Below are 20,837 nucleotides of genomic sequence, written 5' to 3' on the forward strand. Positions count from 1 at the left end.
GCTGTCACAGACCCAAAGTAATTATTTGAGCTTGGAGTCAGTCGTAAGCCACGCCATGTACAAGCACGGGTTTCTTCAGACCCGGTCACCCATCCGCTTTCAGCAGCACATCCCTCCCCTGCGCTCCCAGAACCGCTGTCTGCGGAGGAATGATTGAGCCCTAGGTGTCTGCAGCTTCAGGCCACCGAATGAAGAGAAACAGGAATGCCAAATATTCCAGTTGTCTGAATATACAAGACCAAATAAGGCCCAGATGCCAAGAGAATAAACACAAGGCTGATCTACCAAGTTTGGGCAAATGGGATTCAGAGTTCCCTAATGCTACAGATTTTGCCTTGCAGGATAAACTTAGTAATTCTCTCTGTTTACACTTATTCATGTTTAAAAAGGAAGTCTCTGTGTAACCTCCATCTGTCTTTGTCAGCCCCAATGGCTTGTTTGTGAGGACTATACATTTGAGAAGTTCAGCCACGAACCAAAACCACGAACAAACCGTTTCACGAGGCAGGTAAGTTATATACGTGAGACTAAGAAAAACACCCCCAAGAACGTATGGAATGGCCGTTTCCTGACCTGCCGGGCCGGCACTGAGGACTGTCTCAGGGTTTGAAAACCTGGCTACTAAATGGCAGACCGACACCTTGAAGTGGAGATTTGTGTTACACCTTCTGTGGCAAAGTAGTGGAATTCCCACAGATAATCGGCATTTGTAATCAATAACCAGGTGCAATAAAGCATAGAAACTAAATAAACACTGTTCTACAGCAAAAATTGCTAGATAAGTGACATTTATTAATGTTCTGCTATATTTACAGTTTTAACATAGTAAAACTCCAAAGTGAATTACCACTTGGCAGAAAGCACGGAAGTGCACATTAAATCTACATTTATAATGCATCATAGTCTCTGCTAACACAAATTATAAAAGCAAGAATTACAGGTATGTTAGGAATTGTCTCAAAAGTCCCAAGCCAAGGGGGGAAAAACCAAAAAAAGCCTTTGTTTTGCAAGGTAATTTTTTATACAAAGTTGCAACGTGATCTTTCATTTTTACACTACCAACGTGTACCGTGAAAACCCCTACGTAGGCCAAAAAGTAGGCAGTATGAAAGTAAAGTATACTACAACATTGAGAATATAGACTATTAAAAAAATTAATACTTGAGCCACCTTCAAAACAATACTTTCTCACCCATTTTTCCTTTCGGCCAGGGCCAGCACGGGCGCTGCTGAGTGGTGCATCACCACGGCAATGCCATCACTTCAACTTTTGAGATCACCCCTTCGGGCGCCAACGTCCCGCAGGCTGTAGGGACAGAGCAGAGCCCAAACCCGCTCCCGGGCTGGAGGAGGAACTAAAGCACGCCTGTCCCCTGCCGGCTCCGGGGCAGGGCTCTCGCCAGCGACTACAGAAATGAGCTACAGAAGGCTTTATCAGCACGTCACAGACTCGACTGCAATAGCTTTATCAAACAATAGCCACTAATGATTCAATGACTACAGAATTCTGCATTAATTATTAAAATTTTACACCTAGAAACAAACAGAAAGAAATACTTCACCTTTTCCATTTTTCTTTCCAACAGTACTTTTATTTATTTATTTTAAAGTAGGTGATTATTTTTTCTTCTGCTCCAGAGTCTTGATTCACTTCCTGCAGGTGTCCTGTTGCTTCTGGAGGGAGAATTCACTAACGCAGGAAGACATTTTGCCAGAAAACATCTGTCTGAGAAGGATATTGAATATTGAAACTATAGTTAGATTGTTATTTCGGATAACAGAAGGATGTCGTTCACAAAGAGCGCAGGATGTCTAAAGGCTTATAAAGCACCTCGGTACACAATGACACGACTCTAGCAAAACGCTCTCTAGTTTTGTGTGTATTTCACAGTTCTGAAGAGCTGAAATTCCTGAGGGGAAGACAGAGGCTAAACCAGAGGGTGCTCTTAGAAACACTGGCATGAAAACATAGAGGTGTATGAAATTACACTGCATTTGCACTATGAGACAAAATTTGGCTCGGCCTTTAGTTGCTGCATCCACCCAGGACGGTGACGACTTTTGTGTCTTTCTATCACGAGTTCTGGAGAGAGCGAGACAGCGGCTCTCATAAACTGCCTGTTCCAGCCGCGCTGGCCAGAACCGCTTAAACCTGAGATCCCACACAAACCGCTCTGTCCGTTACGAGCACACGCAGATTGCATGGTAAACACCAGCCTTTCCATCAGATTCATCTTCACCAGTTGTTATTTTCTGGTTTGCACTAATTATTCCTCTCCTCCTCCCCTCCTAATTTTCTAAAAATTATCCCTGCTCTAAAATGAAAATGATCATTCACCATGCCCTTATCGTTATGGCCTGCAGAGGAAATCTAATCTTAAGAACAGTAATACACTGAAACCCCAAGTCTTTTATGGTTTCCCTGCTCAGAATTTAAGATTAAGGATTTATTTTCAGGGGCAGCATCAAAGTTGTAGTATTTAGAAATTATTCTGGACATTTATCTCAATATGTCTAAAAGAGAGAGTGCTTTCTGAAAGCTCTAAATGACAAAAAAAATAAACACACAAATAAATAAGAATTTTTAAAAAGTTCTACACCTCCGTCCTCACACGCATGGAGTCAAGCAAGGTCTCTAAAATTGTAATTTCAAATTCCAAACACAGGCAAAACCTGTGCAACAAGAAACCACACAGCTCCTTTAATAAATGAAAAACTAAGCTTCAGTAAAGAAGCAAAATAACAAAAATTGTTGAGTGAGAACAAACTACAGATGATAAAGCTGATGCTTAAACACTCACACTACGTGACCATACAACTGGGGGAAATAAACCCTCTGGTGACTCAGCAGGAATTTGAGAGGATATTACAAATCCTGAGGAGGTCATAAACCATAACTTTGTTAAACAGAGCCGCAACACTTAAATAAATTGACTGAACTATTTTTACACACTATCACCGGTGGAAAACTCAAGCTGGAAAACACTGCACAATGGCCGTTTTGTGTAGCATGTTCTCATTACAGACTAGAAATGAAGCAGAATCTTACGCAATTTGCAGTTTCTAATAAAAGGAAAGGGCATTTGGAAAAATGAAGCCTCGGTTTTAAAATCTGAACAATTTAATGACCCCCAGTTTAAAGCTGGGGTTTGTTTGGTTTCTTTATACCACTGTCCCAGCTGCGACTGCTTCAACCCTGTCGTGGGGAAATCTAGTGTTATGATGATATTTCTAAAGGAGCATCATGTTGCACTCACCATCTGGGAAGCAACCTATTACAGGATTTCCTTCCCCTCAGGGAGGGACAGTTAATGCAAGGCCATTATCTGCTGTAAGCAGGAAATTATGCTAGAAGGGTTCAACTACTTAAGCCTCCTCCTTTAAAGTCCCATTATGAAGGCAGAAACGTTAAGTTCAGCCTTAAAGCAAAAGGCTTTTAGGCATTAAGGTTTTAGAAAGATGTTCAGGCAGGACAGTATGTTCAAGTATGCGGGAGGCGTTTTCAAGGAGCAAAGGTGTGCAAGAGTTTAATTTCTTCAGGAACTTGGCAGAAAATTCAAACAGTACGCAAATTTCAGACAAATTGTTCTGTCTGGGACATGAGCCAAAGACACTGGCACGATCTTCTAACAACATTTTGTGACCTTTCCTCATGTTTAGGACATACCACATGTTTCAGGCATGCTATTTATTCTGAAAGACACACCTGCCAAATACAGTGCAATACCAAGGGGCAAAGATTTTGTTCTTACAATTCAAGTTATGCAATCTAATGAATATACAATTCCTCAAAGCAAAAACTCAGGAAGAAATGTCAAGTATTCCTCTGCTCCCCACCAAGTCAGTCTGGACTCTGTAGAAACAGGAGCTGTGTATGGGATACCAAGAAACAACTGTTTTCTGCTGCCTTGTCTTCTAAAAATACTCAAAGTCTAGCCTAAAAGAGTCACTAAATAGAGTTAAAACAGAACAAATTCAGAAAAGCAGGACATTTACCTTTAGTAAATAAAGAGAACTCTGGTTCTGGGGAGAGTGGAAAAAGTATCTGGCATCTTCCTAACCTTTGCATAATTAATAAATCCTCTGAGAAACAGCAGAAAACCTAGATGGAAGAAACACATTTGTCCAGTTAACACAGGTGTTGCTTCTTCAATTAGAGAGGGAGCAGTTCAACTCACTGTTACTAGTACGGAGGGACCTAAGTTGCTGGGATGCACAACAGCCGATTTAATACAGGAATTTTTTTTGTATCAATGACATCTAATCTTTCCATTTCAGGCAATCTCAAAACCAAACTTTCCTTAGCGAGTCACAAAACTTCTAACTCCAAAGGAGATCCAGTCACTTCCAAAGGAGGGGAAAAAAAAAACCAAACAAAAAAAAAGAAAGACCACGACCCACTCTTCTATTTAAGATATATAAAGAGATACAACATCAGTTACTATGAAGACAAGCGTTGTTCTCTTCTTTACTCCTTCCGGATGATAAATAGGATGCTGTCACCAAGAAATGACAACAAAAGGACAGTGGTTGTGTGTACCTTTAAAACGTAGAAGGCATTCAGTAAGAGGAGGAGAACTCTGAGGAGTACATTTCAGTTTTACATCTATACGCGCATATTTTAATAGCCAGTAAAGCTATGCTCACAAAAGCCTTAATTGCACTTTACAGAGTTTTAAGCACGCACTCCCTCTTCTCCCCCAAACAAACACTCACCTAGTACAAGGAAGACCCACCAAAGCCAATACTGGCCATCAAAGTAACCAGGAAAATAGGTGGAGAACTGAAAAAAAAAAAAGATACAAGTTAGAGAACATGGCAGTTTCTGACCCCAAATCTATTCTCACCAATTTCAGCAGTAACCAGATCAAGCCCACTGCATACAAGACAGCTTACAGAACGCTACATTTCATCACCTGCACAGACTGCAGGGAACAAGCTACCTCCACGGACTTTCATTTAAGGTTTTTCTACACACCTCAGACCAACTCTAACGAAGGGGAATGGAACAGAATCAATACCCAGCCATAAACTCTTGCAATCAGTGGAGCAGAAAGACACTGCTGAGCAAATACTCCTATCTTCCCTGATGTCTTTGATGCTAATAAACCACAGTTGCAGTTTCTGAAAGGGAAGACCAGGTTTGCAGCAGTGCATCACACTAATTACACTGTAAGGTTGGATAGTATAGCAAACAAAAGTACAGTTGACAAAGAAATCCCAGACCTGTGGAACCCTCTGACAAGATTTTCTATTGGGAAAATTACTGCCTATTGAATGAAAGGCACCGATACTATTACAGCACTGAAGTTCACTATGTCAGTCATAAATACAGTATAATTTTTTTGTTTTCATTCTATTCAAGGTTAAAAACCTAACAGAAGTTAAGCTTGTTATCAAAGTTTAAATCAAATCCACAGTTAAGGTCACCTATTTCTGTCACACCTCTTAATCCAGCAAACAGTTCTTAACACCACTGCTACAAGATTACCCCAAAAATCTTAACTTTCTACAGAAAAAAGTTAACAGATGCTGTATTTACAAATTACAATTCCTAGCCCAAACAGATTAGGTATGAAGTGACAGCCCTAACACTAATGCTCTCTACTTCTGCTTACGCACAGCTAATGACATTCTTTTGCTTGAAATTCAAGATTTGGCCTGGGATGTCTGTGCGCCACTTTCACAGACACCTTTTCACGAGCTTCAAATAAAGCTTTTCCAATATTTTCTCAAAGTCCCTCCAAAAAGTAGTTTGACTTTTTTTTTTTCCCCCCATTTCTTCCAGCATCAGCACATCTACATCCTTTTTTCCTTTTTCCAGAAAGGTTTCTCCTTCTCCCCCTCTAAGTTTTAAAAATAATACGTCAGCCTTGCTTGTTTCCGTGGGCAGAGGTCTGTGCCCAGCAGGGCCCTATCTTGGCATCCAGGCTCCCCTAACGCCAGCCAGCTCCGATCAGTCACCCCCTTCCTCTTTCCTCTCCCTGTGTGATCTGGTGGAAGGGAGCCCAGTGGAGGTTTTAACAGCCTGGATACGCCCAGGGTTTATAGGGAACTAAAACAAAGCAGAGAAGCGTGCTTCCTCCTGATCCCCTGCTGCTTGTGCCGCAGGCAACATCACACCAGAGGGCACCAGCGGGCTTCTCCCATCCATGGGACAAAGCGGTGGCTGCCTCTTCTTCCTCCAGCGAAAAGCAAACCTCACACCTCCTAACCTTCAAGTCCCTATTTCCCTCTCTTCATCAGTCGTGCTCACCGTTATCCCACATTTTAGAGGTTTTTTTTTCCAGAGGAGCACCTAAGAAACATCATACTGGAGAGAAACATCCCTGTGCTGGCAGCGGGGCTTGCTTTATCTGGTTAAATGTTGTACAAAGGTCAGATCGTTGTTCCTGCTCAACACACAAAGACATTTTGATCCAATACAGTGGCCCTGTCAGAAAGTGCCACACTTGGGTGTGCAATCTTTATTCTCTTTTATTACAGTAATAATTCCAGCATATAAACAGGACAGAATGATGAAAAAGCTCTGTTCTCAGTGAATAAGGGACTCAAAATCCATTTCATTGTAAGAAGCTCAATTTATAACTAACTTCAGTATAGGCGAGATAAAAATGAGCTAGGGGAAAAGAGTACCAGTGTCTACATATGTGTTTTTGCACTAGACAACTTACCCTGACAATAAGGATCCACTTAATAAGAGACAGACCAAACCCAGAAATGGCCCCATATCGTCCTGCAGCTGAAGTAGTCAGACAGAAAGACAGGAAAAATCCGATCCAGTTGAAGAGGAATGCCACTGAGAAAGCAGGAGAAAAGCAGCAGGTCAAATCCTCTTTATATTCCAAGAAAAAAAAAAAAAACAAACCATAAAACCCTTGCACACAGGTTTTTCCTGGTGCTACATAAATGTAAGTGTGAAAATAACTCTAGCTATTTTGGGTCGCTGTCTTAAAAAAAGCAAGTTCCATCATGTACTTACTGAAGAAAGTTAGCATGAAAATGCCGTCATTTCCTATCCTCAGCTGGTCGGCGTCATCAAAGTCATCCCGTGTCACAAAGTCATCATCCTGCAAATCAGAAGGAGACAAGACGTGGGTGGATTTAAGTCATTCCAGTCCATACAGCAAACCCAGTTCCGCACGTGGCTCTTCAAGAAAGGGCCAGTAAACCGTACAGTCCTCAAAAAGCAGTGGACGACAGAGGGATAGAAAATGCTTCGTTTACATTTAAGGAAAGCCCCCCATGCGGGCAAGGGGGAATCCTAAATCTCAAAAGGCTCCAAATGCAAGCAGGAAAAATTCCTGCTTCTCATCCTGAGATGATGCAGGGCATGAAATATTAAGTCATTAGCAGTATTTTATTTTTTTACAATAGTCAAGATTGGGCATGTTCTTGTTCTCACTGTAAAGAATTCCCCTGCTCATCAAAAAAATTAAACTTATCATCTCAGCAAGGAATTTGGCTTCTATGACGAAGTATAACGAGCAGCAGACATCTAATACAAGCAGGGGTGGAGGAAGAGGCTGAACAAGAGATAATGTTGAAAAAGCTAAAAATAAATAAAAAATTAAAAAATAATTATTCTGACAGAATGGTTTTATCATCCTTGTATCAGCTACACTGACCTCTGGAAAAGTCAACTAAGTAAGCAGCAGGAGTATCGCGGGTAGATATGCTAGATGGCTGAAAATTAATCCTGAATCTTTAAAAAAAAAAAAAAACCAAAACAACAGTGACAGTGCACACAGATACAGTACAGTTCCTCTGTCAGCTTGCCAAACTAATCTGGATAGCACATGCTGGCATTACTGAGATGACTTACATCATTATAGCTGCCCAGAGGAAAATAAAAAAAAAAAAAAAAAAAAAAGAAAATAGCCCAAGAAAGCTTAAAAAAAAAAAAGGTCACAACACTTGATCGGCAGGAGCTAAACCAGAAATTCTACAGAAGAAACGCGAAGGACATACAGCCAGCCCAGCATACTCACCCTTCCAGGAACCAAGGGAATTGTGGCTTCAGCCTTGGTTCTCTCTGCCTCATCATAACTAGGCAGTGTTGTGGCCACGTTGTAAGATGGAGGCTTAGGAAATCCTGACTCATCCTTGTAGTCAAAATAAGCTGCAAAAGAAAAGTTATATAGAAGGTAACTTGTCAGTTCCTTAAGAACACCGTGGTGGGAACGAGAGGTGTTTCAGACGACTTCAAAAGACCCCAGTGTCCCAGGCTGATGAAGCCGGCCCCTCCTGTCCCCTCCCCACCCTTCCAGCCTCTTGCCATCCCAAAACAGAAAGTGAAAAACACGGGAGCACCTTATCTAATATAAAGTAATTCGCAGAGCACTACTTTAACATGCCTGGCTGTACTTATTTTTGAAACAATGACACAGGCCGTGTCTCTCCTGACTTCAATAAACAGAAGCAGTCCCATGTTCAAATCCAAGTGGCTTGAGTGAGTCAAAGAAGGATCACTGCAAGCCTCAGGCCACTGGCGACCAGTTTTTCCACAGAGACTCCAAACTGTTTCCTGATGGAGGGGAAAGGGATTGGAACAAAAATCAAACATAGCCTTTCTGAGCCCCAGTCACTGAGAGGCACTAAGGAACCAGACCTAATGGGACATCTTTACGGTTAGTGTGTCAAGGCAGGACACTCAATAGGTAGCTTGAGAAACACAATATTCAAACTTCTATCCAGAGCTGGCTGGCTGTTTGAGAGACTGACAGTATGCTGCACTGGATTCACAAATCTTATCCGAAAAACTGACTGTGAAAGTTCTGGAGGGAAAAAATGAAAAGATTTACCTAAGCCAAAATAGCTGTTTTCCTAAAAGCTATTAGTGGCATGACAATATGATGATTCAGAAGAAGTATAATCCTTATGACCAAGTCCTTAGTTACTGAAAACTGTGGAAAGAGTGAATTCTTTAATCCCTTTTAAGTAACAAGTCCTTTTTGGAAGTAGCACAGCATCATCCAAATGCCAAATAATGAGAGGGGAACCACAAATCCTCACAGCACTTTGATTTTAACTGTCTTTAATCTACTAAGAACACTGTGAAATGTAACTTGAACACCACTTGATGGGATGACATCAGACGAATGTAGCCAAAACGCATCTTCTAAACCACAAGTAACAATAGTCTCTTTGGACCAATTCTGATCCTTTGCAGCCTTAGTAAGCATGCTGCAATGCCATCTGTCAATACGGAGAACAACTAAGGAGGTAAGAACGAACAAGAGAGGAAACCTAGCTATTTCCTTTCAGTCACATTTACCTGCATTCTCCGCAGAAATGCTGCTGTAAGGCGGAGGGGCATCGTTCACCACTGGTGCAGTCTCGCCTGGCTCCTCTTCGTTCTGCAGCTGAACAGAGCCACACACAAGAAAGGTTAACGAGGTTTCTCAAGTTCTGTGAAGTTACCCCTGTAGTCTTAATTGCACACAACAGACTCTTCTGGAAGATGACTGTTCTACGGCGCCATGGGACATTCGAGCAGCTGCTCAGCTTCCCTCCAAAGCACTCCCACTTGAAATGATCAATACACCGTCTCAGTTGTAACGTGTTTTTAAATCATATCCTCACACACCTGAACTTCGACAAAGCACAGCATACATCTTTTCAGTACCTTTCCATTTCCCTGGCACTTCCTCAGATTCCTCAGCTCTCACTGCTTAGGAGCTGCAGTTGCACCTGTTTTAGTCAAAGAAATACCACGATACCCAACAAAAGACTCCATTGCTGCCTGTGGCTGTGCTAAGGCAGGGGTTTTTCACAGATACATTATATAATGATACATGTAAGTATGAATCTTGCCATTTCCCTTCAACCTTTCACAGTGTATGACTGAAAAGGAGACAGTTTATTTTGTGCACTGTGCTTCCCACAGGCTCTGTATAAATAACCATACAGCTTATCAAATATACAGCGTCACTTGCATGAAGCAGGTATGCAAACGCAGGCTCTCAGCAGAGAAGCTGACAATAGCAGGCCAGAAGGGTTCAAAGCAGAACGCACCAGAAAGGAATTTACAAATCAGCTGCCATCTAATTTTTTGTTCTTCTTTCCATTTCTCATCATCTCATCAACGACGCAGCTGAGGTTTTATGCAGAAAGACAACTCATTTCAAAACACCACCTTGGGACTGAACCACCTGCCTGAACACAGAGGTACTACCCCCTTTTGTAATCTCCACAAAACAGCAGCAACCCTGCAACTTATTCCTTAACATCTTCTTGAGCTATCCCTCCTGCACACCCATGCTAATACTCTTGAAGCCATCCGTAGTATTTTGCTTTCTTTTCTTTGGAGAGGCATGTTGCCGTTCAAGTGCTTCCCAAGGATTTAATAGGGGAGGGTGAGGGTGTGGGGATACATTCTTATTTTACTCGTATGTCTTACCAGGAAAAAAAAAAATACAAATGAGCTCACACTTCTAAATGAAGTGTGTTGGTTTATATATAACTATTCTGCGTCTTGGGTTTTTATTCCTTTTGCTGCCTAAGATCAACCATGTCCTCTGTGAAGGTCAAAGCCCAAACTTTTTCAGCTGTTTTAAGTGCAATTCACTGGACGTTTGCAACGTCCAATGTGCAATCCAAACCACAGCTGCATGGCTGAACTGTGAGACACACGAGTCCTACAAGCTTGCCGAGAAGAGCGTGGATTGTTTGATTTTCTCTGCCGTTAACTGGACAGCCGCGCACCTCCATCGGCTGCACAACCGTGAGCATGCACGCAACGCGTAACCGCCAGTCAGTGGCTCACAGCCCTGCGGCCGGACCCAACGTCCCCACTGGCCTTCCACCTCCTCCGGGTGGAGGCTGCCGTCCTCCCCACCCCGCCAGCACAGCTGATGTGTCATAGCTCCCTACGCCAGTTAGGCCAGAAGGATTTTAAACACACCTGCTGTTAAAGGAGTTTAACCTAGCAAGGTTTAAATGACTTGGGTTAGCAGGCAACGACACGAGCAGTTCTGCTGGCAGGTCCGAGGGGTCAGCCGAGGGAGGGGGAGGGAAAGAAATGACACTGGGAAGCACTGGAAATCTTCAGCAGCACTGTCACCCACTTCAGCTCTGCCAAAGCAACAGACTGTGACAGAAACAGGACTCTCTTTCACCATCAGATGAAGATCACCTTGCTACTCTAACAGCGAGTCTCCATCCTCTCCCCATTGTTTCCAGACAGGAGAGGTGGAAAAAAGAGGGAGCTGGCCAGCCCCAAGCTTTCCAGGTAAGAACTCGCCACACAGCACAAAGGTGAACCACTTCCTTGAAGAAGGAGAAATTAATTAAGCGATCCGGATGAAAATTGAATCTGTATTACACCAAGAGCACCTCCTAGCACAGACGCCGTGGCTGGCAGCAGGAGACATCCAAAATGCTGGCCCTCGGCCAGATGGGAGCCCACACCAAACCAATCCCTCCCTGCGCCCCAGGAGCGAGGCCGCGGGGCACACAGGGCGGAGGTGGCGGGTACCTGCCTCGATGGCTGCAGCTTTAATTAGCCTCAGGGCGCCAAGCAATTAACTCGATAAGCTGCAGCAGCTCCTACAACAGCAATGCATCTTCATCTTTTTCAAACCAGCTAACTCAGCATGAGCCCTTACCAAAAACCAAAAATGCCTTATTTTATAAACCCCATGGAGTTCAGTCATTAGAAGAAAATGCAAACTAACTTGTGAAGTAATTGCCTATTAAAATAAGCTTAAAAAAAAAAAAGAGCACTGCTGCAGAAATTCAGGAGCAGCCTGCACACAGCACGAGAGGGGCAACCTAAGGGGTAATCCAGTAATATGCAGAGTCAAACGAGTTGATTCATTCTCTCCCAGCTCTGTAATCTATGAATTTTCAGAAAATGCTCCATCATGCTTATTTTCAGTCTATCCATGAAAATGCAATACCTCTCCCCTTTTTTGTCTTCTGCCTATACAAGACCCAGTCTATTAGCAAAGGAAGAAAGGCTCGGACACACTAGGGACGCTCTGGATAGCGCATGCCCTGCATTACCTGCCCTCCTAGCGAGGGGGGGGCAGAAATTAAACCCCTGATGTTTGTAAGAAAGGAGACATATAGTAGCCAAAAGTACAATCACCAAGGAGGGGGAAAGGAGAGCACTGGATGTCACAACACTGCAAGAGGTGAAATAAAAGTGGACACAGATAGTTCACTGTAACATTAATTCCAACCACTGGAATTCTTACCATGTTCTTCTTTCAACAGCGAAAAGAAATACATATTCTTACAACTACCTTGTGTGGGAGAAAGCAAGCTGAACTTACTGCTAGCCTCAAACCATTACAGTCCAGGTAATGACACAAGAAATGTAGTTACTTTTTAAAGTTGAGCTAGAGGCTGTAGGAGGTATACAGTTATAGAAAGCAGATTTTTCTTCTAATGGACAAGGTACACAAACGCCTTCCAGCCTTTTTAATGATTCCAGGCATATAAAATTCAACTAAGTGCTTATTAGCAGAGCAGCGAGGGTTCATGTGACAGGAAGAATGAGTCATCAGGCCTCGCGCAGCGCCGCACCGGCTACGCACAAGGAGGAAGGCTGCGCTGCGCTACTCGCGTCGCGGGCAGCTCCCCCTTGGGCCACTGCTGAGGGTCTTCGGAACCCGGAGAACCCGATTAAAGCAGTGTTTGGCTGAAGTCTACTCTGCTGAGGCTGTGGGGTATTCTTTCTTTGAGCCACTGGCGGATTTTAGCTTTTAAAGCGTGACTCTTGTATTTGTGGCATTAAAAAATAGACAGTCTTTACAGCAATGCGTACAGTTATTAAATCAAAAGTTTGGCTGTGATTTTTTCACCGGGTCGCTAGAACAACACAAAGTTGCGTGACCAAGACCCAGGGACATGCATTTTCCAAAAAACACCATCTTGGATCTTTTTTTTTTAAACCCCCCCCCCTTGCCCCAAGTCCTTAGGCTACAGGCAAATATTCTTTATAACTACCATCAGGATTACTACAAGCCTCACCTTAGCAATACATCATCAGTAATATATTAACTCAGCAGTATATCATGAATGTTTACTGCATTTCAGTTCTTATGTTCTGGCACGCAAGGTAGAACTGCACAGAAATCCCAGAGGAATCCTAGAATAAAGATAACCCTAATCAGATCTCATTTTTGTTGTTACTACGGTTTCTGTGAGATTTCAGGAAGGCAGATATTTAGGCTAATGCCAGAAAGAGAATCAGTATTTTTTAAAAAGGTGACAGGATTGATTTTTTCAGACCAATGAAATCATAACCTTTGCAAGCCAAATGTTAAAAAAACAAAACAAAACAACTGTGCATCACTACTAAATTTGAGAGTACTCCGGCAAGGCAACAGCCTGCCCACAAAAAAGTTACTCTTCACTCCCACTGCAACACCCCTTACTTTTCTCCTTACGTATCTTTGGCCTTTTGGAAGCAAATGAAAGTTTTTGCCAACTCTGAAGGAGAAGAGAATTATTTTTATTGACTTATGCTTCACTTTAAACACACCCTGATTTGAAATCCTGACTTTTGCCCAATGCTGTTGCAGATTCCTGTAATTTAGTATCAGCTTATTAATCAGCAGGAATAACGATAAGCTATTAGAGAAGTCAACTCACATGCATCAGCCCTCTCTTGACGAGCAAATAACTGCTTTCTCCCGTAGGCACTTCCAGTTTAACTGAAGGAGAGCGACAGCCCTGACCAGCGCATCTACCCCAGCTACCTGTGCTCAGGCACGGCACGCTGTACGCTGTGCGGCTCTTTGGCGATGCGCTCGGCAGTCGCGCTGTCTAGGCAAACCCTCCGTCCGGCTTCTCCCTGCACCGGGAGATGCTGACGCTCCTGCCCAAGCCTCACACTGGGGAACTGATTCTCCCCAGGGCCCTGAGCCCAGCTCTCGGGAGCGACCTCCCGAGGTCTCTGCCAACCCAAGCTACTCCTTCATTTTAATAGAGGACTGAAAACCGTGCCTCCACTCCCCCTCCCGAAAATTCTTTTCCTGTTCCAGCCAGACCAGCTCCCTGCCATGCAGCGAGTGCAGAGCCGCAGCCACGCAGCAGGATGCAAGGACTGAAGGGTACGTTTGCAACCGCCCTCCCAGCTACCGAGGTGAAAAACACAAATCAGAGCATCTTTTATGTCCATCAAAACACAACCTGTGCTCACGAGGATGTTGTTCTTCACCGACTCACTGCAGGTAATGGCCTGACAATGTGGAAATACACCTCGGTCCTGGGAAACACACTGATCCAATTCCCCCTCGCCTCTGTTCAAACAGGGAATTATACTGGTCTGGCTAGACTGTAAACAAGCACTTGGGCCAGCACAAACCTGTGCCTACAGACTGTCCGTAAGTTTGAGTGTTCGAGGTCTTAATACAGAAGAAGTCGGTCTTAATCTTAGATAGCTGTAATTAAATTTCAAATACTTAACAAAGCCTTAAGGCCTTACTGTAATATTCAGGATCACATTAACCTTTTTTCTGGACATTAAGACATGACAGAAGGAATTCCAGATCATTTAAACATTTTAAAATACCACATTTTTTTAATTGTCATACGAAGAATGTTAACTATCTTCAATGAAAAAAAAATCCCATTGTGCCACCATATATCAAATTTGGATACCTCACAAGAAGAGGCAGACACAGAATGAATGGATGCATCTTAATATTGAATTTTTCTTATTAGTCCCAATGACGAAGAATCAGAATTCACAAACACACAAAACTTGCTACTTGCTTTTGGTATGGCTCCTTTTAAAAGGCGATGCCAAGCCCACACAAAGAGGTGCCACACCTCCCGCGAGCCACTTCACAACCCGAAGGCCTGAGGGACTGTTCCTACACCTGCTTCCCAGCTGGGGCTGCCGAGCCCCACGGAATTTCGGTGACGAGAGAAAAGTCACCAAAGAAGCCCAAGTAAGAGTCCCAACACAATCCTGATGCCCGAGATAGGTTTTTTTTTTTTTTTTAAAGGCTGGTTTGTGCTGTTACACAATCTACGTGATGATACTGGACTACTACAGTTTCACAGCATCTCCCAAGTCCTTTGAGTTTTAGAGGTGGAATCTATTTTCATTCTGTAATTACTTTTTCTCACAAAATCACTAAAACCTTGCAAACTCACCCGACAGGTACTGTTGCCTACAGAAGTGGGGGTTTCAGAACAAACCGGTGAGACTTCAGTCACCTGAACAGACTGGGCTGGACGTCGGGCAGCTTCAAACAAAGCGTGTGGCCCCCATCAGCCGCCGCAGAACGTAAGAGCGGCGGCTGCGCGAGAGATGTGGCTTTACTCCACAACTTTTTTTTTAAATCTTTACTGTTATGTCAATGGACACCTCCTATTCTACTTATACAAAAAAGGAAAAAGAAAAAAATGTGAAAACAAAACCTACCCTGGAAATTTCCTTACCATTCTTATCAGTTGCACATGTCTTTAGCAAACACATCTTCTGCACACTACCAGTACCTTACAAAGGAAACGAGTAGCCACTGACGTCACTAATTCCAACTGCTGACATTAAAAAATACAGTATATTCTCATCTTTTAGTTTCAACCTACACGCTCATTTCAACTGAAAAATGAAATTCAAGCTTAAGGTAAGCACAAGGTAACAACTGACATCTGCCGCCCTATTTCACTCCAGCCTTCCCAGATATGAAGTAAGCACTGTGGTCCTTCGTGGATTTAAGCTGTATTCACATTATACCTTCAGCAATATATTTCTTCTACAATTTCACTGAAAGAAAACCACACAAATGGAAAAAAATCTTTCTTCCTTATGTTTCCCATAGACACCTCCCCTTACAAAATGATTCATGATCCACGTGAGCCTTCAGCAAGTGGAACAGGAAGAAATATCCCTTAAAAAGCAATACGTCTTCATTATTTAACACACCCACCATTTTCTAGGTGGGTTTACATTACTCATATATATCACATATATTTTCAAATGCCTCAAGTAAAAAGCATGCCTCAGTTAACATACAGTGTAAATAAACCTATTAAAAGCCTGGCTATTTTTTTCCAGAATGGAGGCTAGTTTCTACTCCAAGGACAAAATACAGTTCTGCCACTGAACTCACAATCCAGGGGTCATACTCAAAAGGCCTTAAGCCACCTAATCCTAACAACATCCCTGTATAACTTTCCCAAAAGCAGGTCAAAATGACAACAGCCTCCCAGCATCCCTTTTTGGGACGCAGCGACGCCCAGAATAACGATTCCTTCCTCCCAAACATCTCCCATTCCCACTTCCAACAAGCACAGCCTGGTCACCCAGCGGGCCGAGGAGGAACCGAAACCAGCGCCCTGCCCCGGTCACCCTGCCCGGCTGCCGCACGCTGCCCCAGCCCATGCTGCCGACAGAAAGGGGCCGGGGGAAGCAGAGATCCTTTCTCTGGAGCTTTAGCTTTATCCTTCATCGAGCTGCACTTCCTCAGTGTATTAGATCAGACTGCCACATCATCCAAAGGCGTCATCGCAGGCTATTTTTTATCAGATTATCTAATGCTTGAACAAAGCACAGGGGCTAGAAAGTTAGCTTTAGAAAATAAATCATACGCCATTGTACATCCCTTCAACACCACACGTACCAGTGAACGGGCACAGGCTGGGAGTTTGCAGTGGAGGAGGCTCGTGGGGGTGTACACCCCCCCATCTGCAGGGCAGCACGGGCTGAGGAACAGGACAGAAGCAGAAACACAACACAATTGCTGTTGTCCTCAGATTATCCTCACATTATCCTATCTGAAAATACACACATTCAGGGAATCCTACAACTCTTTTACACGTTCAAATAGTGCCCACACCTCAACAGCGCTGCTCCTGCACGCAGGTCGATACACCAGTAACACTACACACCCCTGGCACGCTTGGGCGGTGTATCACATTTAGCTGTACAGGAACCGCTCAGTTATGTGACAAACTCCTCTAATGCATTACCCCTCTCCTCTCAAACAAAAAAAATTACCAAGTTTACAATTCTCAGTTCTCCTCCACTGCCTCGTGATCCAGTAACTTAAGGATTAAATGAGCTTGTCCTGAATTTCTACAGGCTACCTCTACTTACTGGATCCTGTATTGAGCTCCAGCCCTTATGGTTATCAACTCACTGCAAGTCTCTCTTCATTGGCACATGGCACGTTCCTTAATTGTACATTCGTACACACAGTAAGTTTCAATGTATGGAAAAAAAATTGACACATTCAATGCTAGAAAGACTCTCCCACCCTCTCATCTCCTCTTCATCTAAATACCAACTCTGCACCTTTAGTTCCACAGCGTGCAGGGTTTGTTGGAGCAACACAAGCATTAGGAGCCAGTTCAGCAATAACACACTTCACAACAATGCAAATACCAGGGTTCTGGCAGAGGGCGAGGGAAAAAAAGTAATTTTTAAGCAGCTACACAAAAGTAGATAAATTTATACGCGAGTTTCTGATTCTGCACTCCAGTCACACCAGTCGTTTCACGGGGCCTCCATTATCTGTTTGTCTTTAGCAGTACAAATCCTTTGGGGCACAGCCTGCCTCCCTAATCTCTGCAGTACCAGCCAGTTACGCTCTACAGCAACAGGGGTGTCTGCTATGTGTCTGTCGGACGTGTTAGCAGGATCTGGCGAAACGACAGCTTTACACATTTCTCTTTAAGGAAACCAGGATTGCGCTTATCGGTCAGGTACAGAGTCACTGAAGAGCAAGGCGATAGTGTCCTTCAGCACATTTTGTCACCTATCTCCACGGGCTCAAGGCGATGGGACACAAAGCTAGACCCCTTTGTAAAAGACATTTGTGAAGATGTTTGTCGGGGTCAAAACCAATGGCAGGACTGACGGGAAAGGCGATTAGTGAAGAGAGCTGGTTATCTGTACCTACCATTTCTGAGAACAACAGTAAAGAGATTTGTCTTCGTAAGTGAACACATCTGTTTTGCATAGAACAAAAAAAAAAAAGCCTAAGTTTTACTCACCTTTTACATTTCTAGTATGGAAAAAACAGAGATCTCCAGCTGTCATGATGAGACTAATATCCCATCCCAATGGGAAGGCGCATCTCGTATTCTGAAGAGAGCGAGCCTACCCACGCTGAAAACGCTACCGAGGCAAAGTCACAACACAGTGATTTCTTCTAAGAACCTCGGTTAAACAGGGGAGTATTGCGTACCGTCTCGAGGGGTTTCTCTCCCTTACTTTAAGTAACGGATTCTCCACGTCTGCATGTCAGAGCAGGAGCCGGGTCGCACAGCAGGGCCCATTCGACCCCGAACCCTTGCTGTGAGGCTGATACTCCTGACAAAACACGTCCTCTCCTCCAGGAGGCAGGGAAGGAAGAACAACGCCAGATTTACAAGGGAGGTCTGTAAGGACGGTCTCTGGCCGATGGGGGTTTCAATCTGAGCCAGAGGGGACCGCATATAAAAGATGAAATAAAACTGACGCTAATTTCGAGACAACGCAGACCAAGTTCGGCTCCTCAGAAGAGTCCAGGCAAAGTTCGCTGACCCGCGGGCTGGGACCGGGAGGCCACGGAGCGTCTCTGCGGCATCGCGGGGGGCCAGAGAGGAAGATGACCGGCGGGGACAGCGCCCTGCGCACAAGGTCGCTCCGGCCCCTCCGCCGCGCTCTGCCGGGCGCTCCGCGCCGAGGCCGGCCCGGGAGCGGGCAGACGCCCAGCCCCGGGGAGAGGCTTGGGGCAGCGCGGCCCCGCACCCGACGGGGAACCGCTCCGCAGCCCGAGCCCGGTCCGGCCGCCGGCGGGGCCCGCCGCGCCGCAGCGGGCAGCCGAGGCCTCCGCCCGGGCGCTGCCGCCGCCGGAGGCCGCGGGCCCGGCCACCGCCCCGCTCTCCCCCTTTCCCCGCGGCGGGACAGCGGCGCCCGCAGGCCCAGCCCAGGCCCAGGCCCGGGCCCGCCCGCCGCCCCGGGAGACGCCCGGCCTCGGGCCAGGGCTGAGGCGCCGCCCGGCTCCCCGGGCCCCGGGGCACGGCCGCGGGCGGGGGGGAGGCGGCGGCGGCGGCGCCCTCCGCTCCACAGCGCGGGGGCGGCGGGTCCCCGCCCGGCCCCGGGCTCCGTCCTCCCCGGCGCGGCCTGCGGAGCCGCGGCGCTCGCGTGCCCGCCGCCCCCCTCACCTGCTGGTACCGGCCGCTGCTGGGCTCGGCGGCCGCGGCCGCCATGGCGCTCGGCGGGGCGAGGGCGAGCGGGCGGCGGGGCGGGGAGGGGGGGGACGACCTCGGCGGCGGCGCTTGCCCGGCCGCCTCCCGACGGGCGCTGCGGAGGCGGAGGCGGCAGCAGCCGGGTCGCTCCTCGCTGCGGGCTCCGCTCCCGCCCTCCGCCCGTCACGCTCGGCCGCGCCCGCCTCCCGCCCCGCCCGCCCGCCCCGCGGGGACGGGCCGGGGGCCGCGTCCTTTGCGGCAGCCAGAGCCGCCCCGGGGCTGAGGGCAGCGCTCGACGGCGGGGTCGTCCCGGGCCGGCCCCGCTGGTGCCCGCAGGGCGGCCAGAGCCAGCCCCCGAGGCCGCCCGGCGCCGGGCGTGTGTGCCCGCTCCGGGGCGAGAGGCGGAGCAGGGCGCGGGTCGGGGCGTGGGGGCCCGCGGTGCACCTCTGCCCGAGGGCAGGCAGCGGCCGGCGGCAGGTTCCCGGCGTTTTGAGGGGGCTGCAGAAGTAACCCCGCAGGCTCTGCGCTACATACATGTTAGGAAACTTCATCTGTAATTATTCAGAGTGAAAGCTTCCACAGAAAGTGTTAAAGAGACCCAGGGAGCCAGAAAATTGATGTAAACCCATGCTGAAAACCAAGGCCGCCTCAGCGAGGACCCGCCGGGGACAGCACGCGCAGAAACCGAGGCCGTCCTGAGCCACCTCACCCGGCCCTGGCCACGTACACCCATCTCCGCCCCGTCACCAACACCGCGTCGTCGCGCCAGCACGTGCCCGCACCGCCGTTGCCAGCAGCGTACCCGGGCGGGCGGAGAAGAGGCCTGCGACGTGCTGCGCTGCAGCTGAAGCAAACAACGAGATGTTGGCCAACTCCTCCGAAAGCGCCGTCAGATCTTTAATATCCACACAAAGCAGATGGCGTCGCAGATTCCAAATCTCCTTCCAAAAGAAGCACACGTAGGAAACCACGCAGAGATAGAAGTTTGTTTATTCAGAGATTTCTTGCCTTGAATGTTACATTGGTTAAGAGACTTTCCAGCTTGTGTAACCTTTATTTTCTACGTGCGCTGTTCAGCTATAGTCAGGCTTGTACAAAACTACCCACATCAATCCCTAAGGTTGATGAGACTGAAATATATCAGCTTTAGGATGAGGAAGGCTGAATCAGCCCCGCTGGGATTCCAAGCTGCAAATTCAGAGAGTTGCAAGCATTTAAACCTGAGGACATGGTTTTGAACTGCACACTCAGTCATAAATACATGCTTTAATGCTCATTATTCGGTACCATAATCGGGTTGGATTTTTTTCTTCTGTATGCTCTCTTTGCAGTAGATAGTTCACCAGTGTGTTAGTGAGATGAACGAGCATCACAGTTCTCATGTTGAAGGAGAGGCGGGGATCGTAAAGCATTTTAGCCAGGAATAACCTCAAAGAGTGACTCCCGAGAAATGCTGGAGACAGGAGGAGAATGCAGGTTTCTTGCAACACAGATACCTTTGAAGGAGCTGGAATGAGAGCTGCAGGCACTGACAGACTCTCTGGTTTCACCTCTCCACAAGATTCACAATTTGCACAAAGAATCTCTCCTGCAGTAAGAAGCTGTCCTGATGACTTGCGTGGATTTACTTGCCATTGAGGGCGGATTACATCCCTAAGTAAGGCTGTAGCCACAGTGGTAATTAGCTGTACGCT

The 20,837-nt window shown here is 46.2% G+C and overlaps 1 protein-coding gene across 1 annotated transcript; it reads right to left on the reverse strand.

The window, feature by feature from the left end:
- Positions 1-777: 777 nt before the first annotated feature.
- On the reverse strand, positions 778-19,679 carry NDFIP1 (Nedd4 family interacting protein 1). The gene is given in 10 exon segments (XM_059825569.1): positions 778-1,726; positions 3,997-4,102; positions 4,717-4,783; positions 6,675-6,799; positions 6,983-7,070; positions 7,992-8,122; positions 9,278-9,365; positions 19,120-19,181; positions 19,252-19,322; positions 19,324-19,679. Coding segments are annotated over 9 exon segments (1,092 nt in total). The 3' UTR covers positions 778-1,726; positions 3,997-3,998.
- Positions 19,680-20,837: the final 1,158 nt, after the last annotated feature.

This window comes from Gavia stellata, chromosome 16 (assembly GCF_030936135.1).
Source record: "Gavia stellata isolate bGavSte3 chromosome 16, bGavSte3.hap2, whole genome shotgun sequence".
Classification (NCBI taxonomy): domain Eukaryota; kingdom Metazoa; phylum Chordata; class Aves; order Gaviiformes; family Gaviidae; genus Gavia; species Gavia stellata.